The sequence below is a fragment of the Macrosteles quadrilineatus genome, unplaced genomic scaffold (assembly GCF_028750875.1).
Source record: "Macrosteles quadrilineatus isolate MER2022 unplaced genomic scaffold, UCM_ALF_1.0 Scaffold_4__1_contigs__length_99947679, whole genome shotgun sequence".
NCBI lineage: Eukaryota > Metazoa > Arthropoda > Insecta > Hemiptera > Cicadellidae > Macrosteles > Macrosteles quadrilineatus.
In genome coordinates, this window is record NW_026542597.1 from 31,761,826 (window position 1) to 31,774,011 (window position 12,186).

The 12,186-nt window shown below is 33.2% G+C and overlaps 1 protein-coding gene across 1 annotated transcript in view; it reads left to right on the forward strand.

Moving 5' to 3' along the window:
* Positions 1-11,867, forward strand: part of LOC128991961 (protein tipE) — a 152,891-nt gene extending 141,024 nt beyond the window's left edge. Inside the window, exon 2 of the mRNA XM_054415274.1 lies at positions 10,052-11,867. Coding sequence (XP_054271249.1) covers positions 10,052-10,118 — 67 coding nt within the window. The 3' untranslated portion in view covers positions 10,119-11,867. The remainder of the gene's footprint in view (positions 1-10,051) is intronic.
* Positions 11,868-12,186: the final 319 nt, after the last annotated feature.

Genomic DNA, 12,186 nt, shown 5'->3' on the forward strand with positions numbered 1-12,186 from the left:
CTGTCCATAGAGGTCCGGGTTTAAATCCCTCAGATCAACAATGGTATTTAGCCACATAAAAATGTATCTACATTGCAGCCCACATTTAACTGTGGGTCTAATTATCCAGACTAGAAAATTAAAACAGATTCTTAGGCGAAGAAAACTCCACGTACTAGATAACCCAACCTCCTTCTCACACAACACACAACACACAAAACAACAAACAAACACAAAACAACACAAAACAACAACAACAAAACAAACACAAAAGATTATATTTATTTTAATTACAAATGACATTGAAAAGTTAAAAACAATTTCAAAAATGGTCCACGGTTGGGAAAATAACCTACCTTCTTTTGAAACAGGATTGAATAGAGTAAAAACAATTTTAGGGTGAAAACTGACAGATTTTTGGCACAAATGAAAGCGCGTTTCGACGACGGAATAACAACTTTGGTCCCTGACAGAATGACAACATAATACACCGCGCTCGCACGCGCGCACACACACACACACACACACACACACACACGTAGTACATTACTCCTCTTTGACTCGCAAACCCTGTGAAAACCCTAACTCAAATATAATTTATCCCTTTTGGCCTGTTTGTGACAATGTTTGAATGTTCAACGGTGTTTGGGGTTACAATAAACAGTGAAGTTTTCGAAGTTATTCATCGAAATATGTCAGACGCAAACAACAAAAGCAATTTTATTTTTATTATTTGTGTATGATATTAATTCTATGGTTATTCTTTTTTTCTATGTATTTCAACTTTTGCTCTGCAGTTTCTGACAAAGCCTTTAGTATAAATTAGTTATACCTTATGCAACAGCTCAAAATAGCTAACAATTAATTACTTTAGTGCAGCACAAACTATTTTGAAAATTTGTTGGATAATTGTGTAATTATTTATTATTATAATAATTGTGTTCTTTTATTTACTTTCCGTAAATTTCATAAGATCTACAATGCTGATCAAGAAGTTATTTAATTGTGTAATAGTCCATCATAAATTTAAATTATGGTGTGTGTTAAGGTTATACGTGTAGTTTGGTACAAGCATTTGTAACTATTAAAGTAATTACTTTCTTACAGCATAGAAAAATATATAGAAAACTGTTAAGCGTGTATCTTATTTTACAATCATACAAATATTTGACTTAAAAAACGCGACCCACTTAGTTTGTTTTTGAAACTAAAAAAATGCTTTTTAGCTAACATACTTAACTCATAATACAGGACATAATATAGGATCAAGCTTTGACATTTTATTATCAGTTATAGTTTGAACCCGAAAAATCTTAGAACTAAAAGTAATGCAAGAAACTCAGCCAGAGACTGGCGATAACATAATCCAGAGCTTGAGGCTGCTCTAGCCCACGAGTTATGCGTAATGTATTTTAAGCTGATTTCATTTTTATCTCTTCTTTCTTGCATGTCTAACCTTCCATCTAGCGTTTTACACTCTTAGATTAAATATTTAATCCACATTCTCTCTAGGATTAATAGTTTGATTTAATACATTTATATAGGTCATTTTTAATTGAAACAATGATTGTGTTAAATTTTATTATTTTAAAAATTGTTTCTATTACTAAACCATATTAAAACACTACTTTTAACTACGTACGTAAATATATTAAAGTGATACGATCTTTTGTTGGATAAAAGTATGAAATATAAAGAGATATATTACAAATAAAATCGTTCACATGCAATAAAAAATAGTACAAGTAATATCCACAACGCAACATAGAAATAACTACGTTTTTGTAGTTTTATCATTTTATCCGTACCAATGAAGCCAAATTAAAACAATAAAGTAAGTAATTCTTCACAATACAACATGAACAAATTTAAACAGTATAGGCCAAATTAGGAAGCAACATCGACAACATAGCTTTACAGCTTAGACTACCGTTTTGTGTATCTTAAATATATTGTTTTAATTGTAATTATTGTTTCATTTTACAACATGTGTGATTGAATGTTTTAAAAAATCTAAAAGTTATTTACGTCATCATTTTTTAATCCATTAATAAAATGTTTGGATTTTTCTTTTACCAGCTTCATAACGTATTAAAGCATATGCATAGGATGATTGTTGAATGGTTTATTTCCGTTTGAACGAAAAAAAAACTACTCGCACCAGCCAACTGTGTTAAAATTTAAATGAAAGCACAAGACTGGGAACTCCGCTAACAAAGAGGCATATACATGTCCTTGAAATCACCTTGAAATACGTTCCATGTATGTTTAATTAATAAATATCATCGGGTTCCAAGGCGAGATAAAGAACATTCCATTTTTGCTTTCAGTTTAATTACGTTTATATTGTTAATATTTTTATAATGTTAATAATATTATCTTGCCATACAGCTAATCAAATAAAAGAAAAGATAATAATTAAAAACTTATTGCAAAGTTTAATTACTCGCTGTATTAGTGGTAATAGAATATAAAGTAGATTTGCAAACACGTTATTTTTCCCCTTAAGACGCTAGGCACGAGCTTGGGGTTGTTTTTCACATATCTTCAGGCTAGACCTAGGTGATTCGGCATTTTTACTTAGATAAAATCCATTTTAGTGATTTGGCAGGATTTGAACCCAGGATCTCAGGGACCGAAGTCCTGCGCTCTAACCACTAGATCAGCTCACTCCCCAAAACACATTGTTATTAATAGACACGAGTCAATTACAAACAGTAGTTTGAAAGTGTATTCAAATCATTTACTTCTGACAAATGTAGTTTTATAATATAACGGCATATTGCAAAACTATAAGATTTACCACACAAGACTAAAAATGAATAAAACTCAAAGTAGAATACATTGAATAAAAAGGACATCATGCAATTGCATTAATGCGTTAAACAATTTAAAACACCAATGAAATGTGATTCAAATGTTAGTTCGGCTATGTAGACCTAATTAACCCTAATACAAGTCTGCAACTGAAATTACACTTAATAGAAACCACTAATTAGAGAGAATCTCCATAACCACTTAAAACTGGGATTAAAAACCATTTTAATAACACTTATTCTGTTCTATGAGTAATACTTTCTGATTAAACCAAGAGGATTTTTCTTTATTAGTCATTAGATTATTTTATAGATTTTTTATCGTTATTACTTAAAGATTTTTTTGTTTTTCATACTTTACAGAAAATTTAGGTAAAAAAACGTATAAACCTTTTTTGGGTTAAATTTTGTTCATATTAATGTTCATTTTTTCATTTGAGCCTATATGTGCGAAACAGTAAAACGTCGTGATGAAATTAAAGGGTTGTATACTGCGTGTAAACCCTTAGTCCTTACATAATTTTAAAAAAACTTCATACAAGCTGGCGTAGCAGGGATGGCGGACCTCAAATCCTCAAACCCAGAACCTCAGAACTTCAAACCCAATTCAATTATTCGACGATAAGAGTCAAATCATCATGAGAGTTTGTATTGATCATGATTTCATTAATTGTTCGGAATGTGTGAATCATGACAAGAGTTATCTTGTCTATGGACAGACATTTTGATGTATACATAAATAAAAACCATATCAGTTTTACAAAGATATTTTATGTGGTCGGAACGGAATACCAGGTCGAGTCTGAAACTTGGCGACGCGTCTTAAATTATTAACCCCGCTCCGCCGCCAGCCAGCGCTCGTTCCTCCACAATTTGTTGAAGTCAAATTTCATTTCCAAACCACAAAAGGACGCTTTTCTGTCACTTCTTGGAAGGATTTTCCCGACTTTTCACAACGATAATTTCCTATCTTTAACGTACTAATTACTGTATTATACTACATTATACTCAATATAACAATTAATTAGTGAACCGATAGCTTACGTTTATAAGAAGTACAATAATTAAAAAATAAATAAACTATTATTCATTTTATGCTATAACACGTAAAACGTATATAACGCGTTACTTTCGGAAAATAGTCATTTAACTGGCTGAACAGGCAAAGTTCGTATTCATATGGAAGAATGCACCGGCAACGGTTGTAAGATTCCCCATTGACTTCCATAATTACCTTCTGAATACCTAGTGCCAACTTTACCCGGTTTTTGGGTTCCATTCCAAATGTATTCTATGGTCGCCTCTCGTTTTCACATCATTTACACTAAAATAAACCCTGTATTTTCTATAAACAGCATTCATTCGTCTATTCCCATCACATTAATTAGGCGTTATTTGTGTTTCTAATTGAAGTCAAAATATGTTTTAAATGCCAGATTTGGTATCCTGGTATACATAGTATGCAAATACATAAGTGGAAATATTTTTACGGAATTATAGTGTTTGTAATGCAAAAGTGGAACTATTTATGTTATTGTTGGAGAAGAGCAGGAAATACTTACGTATGCAAAATGTCAAAGAAAAAATATTATGTTAGACTAGTGTTAGTGATTCACTAGACCAGAAACATTTGTGTAATAGCAATACCAGAGTAGGAAATAAAATAGTGATACTGGTGTAGATTAGAGTAGGGATAGTTGTGCAGCTTTTGTTTCTTGGGGAATATCTGCTCACATAGTGTGCCTAAGAAGGAATTAGGTCATATTTTTTTTGTCATCCACGAGTACTATAACAAAGGCAAGTTGATTACAATGTGCTATAGACAATAAAATTTGTTGGTCGGTGTCAGGGAAAGAAGTAGGCTACAAGTAACAAATTTTAAAAGGATTTAACAAAAAGAAAATATTGAACTAGATGTGAAAAGTAACATCAGCGAAAGCCATACAACAAACCAGCGAATATTTGGGACCGTGTGTAAATTTTGTTTAGTCCAAAACCTGTTTCTGAAGGCAAAATGACTTATACAATACCTTATTACTTTTCAAAGACTATGTTTATTATGATAGTTGTTCAATGAATAAAACTACTAAATTAACAATAAATTAATTTTTTTTTTATTTTAGATATACATCACAAAGAGAGATTTACCTACCTCAGTCAGGTTAGAATAATCCAAATCTCTCTTTAAAATCTTTTTCATGACCTGTTTTGCAATCTGACTGAAGTTAAACAGTCAACTGAAGGATCAAAGTTCAGTGTTAGTTGTTAGATTAAAATTCACACTTAAACCCATTACAAAGAAAGTGGGTCGGCATCACTGAATATTTGAAAGCGAACACTATAAATAAATCAAACTAGGAGCCGATGAACTAAGAGAAAATAAGGAGCCGATGAACTAAGAGAAAATACCCTTTAGTTACCATTCGTTCCTCCTATAGATCATACATTTTAAAATTAAACCTAAATAGTAAAAGTTGATTGAATAAGACGACTGCAAACGGCGTTTTACAGAGAAACTTCTTATTGTATTAAGTATACATAGGTAGAAGATTAATATATATTAAGGGTACTGTAGGATCAAAAAGTAAAAATTATATATCGCAAATTCTAATTCACTAAATACTAATTCATTAGTATATTTTAAAGCAAATCATATTTTTTACGTGTTATCATCCTAGTTTATATTCATACTTGTGTGTAAAAATCTTGCATTGTAGAATTGTAAATTCGCTGCTCGCAGTAGAAATAAATAATTAATGAATTAATTAACCAATTCTTTTTACAAATCTTACGACAACTAAAATTAACCAGAACACGACTAACAGCTAAACACATTCATCAAAGAAACCTCTTAGATAAAATTCATAATTTATGGTAAAGCAGATAAACAATTCACGGAGACCATATATTAATAAAAGAGTGCCTCTGGGAAGGATAATCGCTTGGAGGGATGCCGAGGGGGGGAGGGGGGGGGAGAAACATAATGGCGGCCAAGCAACAAGTGCGTGATGTCCCAACAAGCTTTTAATTTCCGAGTGACATTTTTCATGCGGTTCACAGATGTTACCCAGATAAACAATAAGCGGCCACGTCGACACATCGTTGCCAAAATATCAACTCCGCTAGTTGTATGTGTCATGAACGTGTGTGGAAAGCTCGACCTCATAGTTCAGTTTTCTGGGTAGGCACGAATTCAACAAATGTTTGATCTCGCTTATCCTAGCACGTACTGAACAATATTTTCTAAATTGATCAAAATGGCTAAGAATATACTGGGCATCAGTTTTTGAATCCTCTAAGCCTAATTAAATGCTAGTTGGGCAAAATTAGGAGACTGATGCCAGCCCACCTGAGCTGGATAGTGGTCATACTCTCTGCTTTCCGCATTCTCTGCCTGTCTAAAATTTGTCAAGTGCATGCGTAGGTGACTGTTACCCCAATTTAATTTGTCATTAATATGATGTTTTTATAGTATTCCAAGCCAGCTGTCCAAATTGAAAGTTTCTTGATGCATTTTAGACGTTTTCTTATATTTAAATATCCATATACAGTTTTTATGTGTTATTAGGTGATTTATTTTTGTACTAAATCCCTCGTGATGTTTAGTCCAGATACTTGTTCAATGGGTAAGACATGTAAAAAACCACTTGTAAATAAGCGGTGGGATGTTCCCTATACTTTGATGAATTTTGCCGTGAGAAAAATAATATTTTGTAAATGTAGAACATTGGTAGAAGAATTTATTGACATAACTATTTTATCTTAATCAATAAACCATCGTGTGTGACTCATTAATTTACATTTTGATTGAACTCAAGCTTTGACTATTAATACAACAGTCAATACAACTTCAGGATCCAATAGTCAATGACTCAAGTCAACGGATACTCCAATGAACAACTAAAATATCAATTTTACAATTGCCTGCAAATATCGGTCAAAGTTAACAATTTAAGACGCAAAAATTGACACCCTCAATTGTATCAATCGAAATAGGACCCCTAACCTAAATATACTTGAATATACCTAAGTATGCCTTGAACTTACTTAGAACCCTAAAAAAATGCTTTTTATGTATATTCGCGAATATGTAGTATGATAACTATATGATAAATCGACTATAAAAACAAATGATAAATCACGAAAAAATCTAACAAATGCAAAAAGTTCACCATAATTTACAACTAATTTACGGTTAAAACACACGTATAAAAGAGTAAGCAATGTTCATAACACTATGTGGGAGCGTTGGTGTTAATGTTCTGTGAACTTGTTGCTAAGAAGTAAGAAACAGTAAATTGTAATTACAAGTTGACAACAACAATAACAGAAGCGAATACACCGACCAACATACACCCTAGCTTCGTCTTCAACTTCTTTATAATGATTTATGTCATCTTGGGAAAATTTACAATTTATTTGTCATAACGTTAGTAAACTTTGATTCGGCGAAATAAAACATAATGCATATGTTGATAAATAATGGATACCTTATTATTTTGTCAACTATTTATGCTTGAATGCTGGTTTAAAATAATTGCCTTCCAATCAAAAGAATTTTTTGTTTGATCAGTTAAGAGTTAGAACTTAAAAAAACTGTACCGAGTTGATATTATTGTCATTCGGAAAATGGATATGAGAGATGTTTTCTAAAAAATGTTAATGATAAAGGTAATGAATATTATTAATTACCTACTTCAGTATACATTCCATCGACACGAATCAGTTGAAGACACTTTTTACTTGAATAGGAAAGATCCTTAAATCTTCCTCTCATAGAATCTGCAACTATTGAAATTCTATTAACTCTCTCGATTTTGTTCTTTTATTACAATGTGGACATGAAGGAATGTGTACTTTACAATAAATGTCGCTTTTAGTTTGACACAGCAATTTGGTGTAGGTAGGAAGTAAACAGTAATTTACAGCAGCATACTTTATCATAAATTAATAACATTTTTCTTTTATCTTAAATCAGAGTACAATTTAAACACATGAATGTCTGTCTACCTCAACATAGTGAATCTATACTTAAAGTATTATCAATCGTAGACTTAAAAAGTCTGTCACTTTCTACAGACTAAGCTTCTTATCAACATCTAAGTGAAGGATGGACCTCACACTTGTGCAAGAAACTCAAGACGAAATAGAAATCGGTTTTACGTGCAGAAAGAAACAAGCACGTCAGGATTAAAAGTGAGCTATAAATAAACTGCGCTCCCTCGACGAACACTTGTTGAGCTGATCGCGAAACTGAAACTGTACAGCTTTGTATCCGATACCAAGCGAAACAGACTGTCCGAAATCCTATCATCCGGATTGTGTCTTTACTCTAGTACAAGTTTGTCTTCAAGTTCCTTTGGTTCTTAGGTATTTCGATTGGAAAATTGAGATCTATCCGTCCCTAAAACGTTTTATATTCGTTTGAACAGCTGATTCTACCGTTACATTCGTAGCGTCCTTGATTAGGTTTTCACTGAATAGTTGCTAGGAAAACAGCTGATCAGTAACAAAACTCTCAAGTCATGTTGACGCGTTCACTTAATCAAACACTGCGTTCTTACAAATACATGCACAAGTACATCGCCGTTTAAAGAAGTGATAAGGCATTTTCTCTGAGGATGATTCGACATGTAAAGCTTAACCATCTGTTACCTGTCGGGGTTTTAGTTGTTAGTTCTTTCAACCTAAATAAGGGTTTTTGAGCATGATTCACCCTCAAAGCTTTAATCCTCGCCTTCCAGAGGCTCTATTTAAATGTAACAGGAGTAGATTTTATGTTAAATCAGACGTTGATCTATTGAGTGGTAAAATGAATTGACTAAAGGAAAAATATACATAGAGTGTTTGTGTTTACTTTGTTTTGAAGCTTTTACTTCCATTTTGAAATCTTATATCTATTAGCTCACAAATTATGCCAGATTTTAAATTACCGGTAGCATTTTTCTAATTATTGTTACAGCTTTAATAGTCGCCATTGAATTATCTTAAATGTTGTACCAAAAGGTGAGAACGAAACAGTAATCAATATGCGTTAGGTAGATACTTAACTAAATGCAAAAATAGCCACGATTTACATAACAGATATGTCAAGCTTAATGCAAGTAACATAAACAAAAAAAATTTACCATCGGTTATTTAAAACAGGTTAAAGTTGTTTTGGTTAAAATTAAAATACGGAAGTTGTCAAGACTCAACAAGCCAGTGAAGTCATTTTTGTGAAGTTGGTAAATTAAATTACCATAAGAACTGACGGAATTTTTACATAAGTTAAAATCTCTTCGGTAAACCCAATCACTCAACTAAGCTCAAACTTAGTCTGTTATAATCTTTTTTCATTTCACTATCTACCCATATCTTGTTTGTTTCAGTAACCAGACCATCAGTTCTAGTGTTCTGAAGTAAGACCTCCCAACCTTTCTCAATATCACATATTTCTCTCTTTTTGTCTATTCTTTTTGCCGTTTTCACATTTTTATTCCACTCTGTTTACACACAATACATTTATACCACTGCATCGATTAGTCTACCAGCTCTAGGGTTCTGAACTAAGTTTACTTGCTTTGCTTGTCACGTGTTAATTATACAGGTACGTTTTGATTTATTTATTACTTCTCGACACCACTTTATTACTCTTGTCACTTTTTACTACTCCTTATAATTCTTTATTACACTTTGACCACATATTATTAATTTCCCATTTACACCTCGAATAGTTTTTCCTACTTGTTTAGAGGTTGTTGGTATTTTTAATGTTTTATTTTCCTGTTCACATAGGCCTCGGGTCCGTTCGTGGTACGCATACTGCAAAGCAAGGGGTGATCCGGTACAGTAGAGGGTAAATTTTACTAATGAAATTGATTAGCACCAGGCAACAGGATGCAAACCCCCGAAATCGCTGTTATGACTTCAAAGCTCAACCTTACTCACTCCACAATTTTCTGCATCTTAGTAACCTCTTACTTCTTATACATTGTATTCTTATTCACACACCTCTTCTGCAGTGATCTGTTTATGAACTCTAGATTCAGCACTCAGATCTCTTAACCTTACCTACCCGGTTTCCTTTCCCACGTTTCCACACACTCATACTTTTTGCATTAGTCACATATCTCCTCTTCTTTTTCAGTGAATCGATGAGCCTTCTACACTCAAATGCTCAAATCTCATATTCTCACTCTCTCCGTTTGCCACATCTTCACAACCTACTTCCTACACTTTGTTCAGCTTCTCACATATCTTCTCTTCTGTTGCAGTGACCAGTCCATCAGCACGAGAGTTGACCGTATGACCTCTCACGCAGACCTCACCAGACCCCTCTGACAAAGGGACGACACGGTGGACAGCCACCTGATGACGACATCTCAGTCCAGCGATCTCTAGCTCACCCACGCCTGCGCGAACATATTTTTAGGGTAACATATTTTTAGAAACGCGTTGCGATCGCCCTTTTTATAATAGTTTTAAACGAAAAGGCGTTCGCGGTTGACATCGACTTAGTCAATTTGACTTCCTACATAGGGCTGTTTTGGTTTATTTAAGTGGCAGTGTTTGATCGTTAAGTGGTTCAAGGATTTGGATTGATGTGTAAAAGGGGAAACTATGTTTGATGTGTTTTATTGTTTACTGTGGTTGGTTGCTACATCGAAAAATTATGGATGTTTGTAACATGTTTAACTCTTTCCTTGATTGAAACAGAATGAATTATTTGATAATTTACAGGTTCATTTAAATGTTTGAGCATTTATTCGTCACATAATACGGGTTAAAAGAGCTTATAAAGTTCAACCTACGTTATGAAAATACAATTTAAAAGCCAAATGAAATCTAATTAAAATAAAATTGTCAAAATACCCGCTGTACTGTCAATGATCCGTTTTGTTGTCTAGCGACCAAGGTTTCGAACCTAAAAATCATTTTTAGCTTAAGTAAACCAATTAGTTGGAAAAATCATCTGTAGTTGGGGTTGTAAAGAGTCGTCATACACTTAACTAACACTTCACAAATACGGAAAAAAAAGATTTGACTAAGTTATAATACTGAAAGGCCAACGCTTGGTGTAGCCCTCGGAAGGTTAGTCATGACAACTTGAGTGAAAATACTTCAGCGAAACCTTGTTCACTTGACAAAAACGCATTATTTCCTAGTACAAAAAGTATAACCTTACTAATTGTAAAAACGTGATCCAGAAGCTTAACAGATTTATAGATAAATTAGTTTAAGGTAGATTTTATTATTAGAAAGGATTAAACATGATGAAAATCTTACCAACAAAAACTTGTTTTACTTTTTAACCTAATATTGTTATGTTCATTTGGTAAAAATGGACTCCAACGTAAAGTAGGAGTCTTATTAGTTTTGTATACACCAAAAACAGGTTAAAAAATTTAACATCCATTCCCCATTGAAAAGTGTTAACGAGAAATTCTTGAACGCCTTGGAGGGATCAGACCCCAAGTCAATTGTAGAGATTAGATAGAGTTTTGTAAAGTCCGTGTTTATTGTATTGTAGATTCGTAGGCCGCAGGATAGACACTTCAAACAAACCTAGCGTCGAACTATTAGGGCCAAATTAATTTTCGTTCCTGGCCTTTTCGCACGACTTTAGGGCAAAGAAGGGAAGGAACACTGCTACAAGGGTTGGAAAAGAGATTTGTGTAAGCTCTTTACCTGATTTTTCTGGTATATTCTTTAAGTGAATGGTTGAAATGGGATTACCATGTTTTTGCTTAATCTTGAGATTAACTCATACTATACTCAACTATAGATTACTACCAATACTAAAATACTAGCATGACCCAACCTGTCCTAACGTAACACCTTATACAAGCATTATTCTACCTACCCATAACATAACCTTATATATTCTAGCATGACCCAAACCTATCACATCATACTTGAGCATATTTCAACCCACCCTACCATCACCCAATACATCATAGCACAGCTCAACTTACCTTTACACAATCCAATAAATCCTAACATAACCCTGCCTAATCTAACAAAACCCAATACATCCAATTTACTTGACTCAACCCAACTTCACATGGTCGGTTTCGAAGGTTTATGCTTCAGTTTAATCGATAAGCCCGATTCAGTATTAGTCTTTTAAAGTATTTTTTTAAATCAAAATTGCTTTACCATACAACCTCAGATAGTAGCACTCTTTAATCTGTGGTACAACCCCTACAGTTCGTTTCTGATTCAACAGCCCTTCTGCCCATAAAGTCGTGTGGGAAGACTCCGTGTATATAAGTGCCAGCCAAAACAAGATTGTTTATACTACAATATAGTGTTTTATAGCTATTTATAGAGAACTGTGTCTTTATATAAATGTTGTGCTAAAGCAGGTTATTATAGAACAAGTGCTAACTTATTATTTGTTGAAATA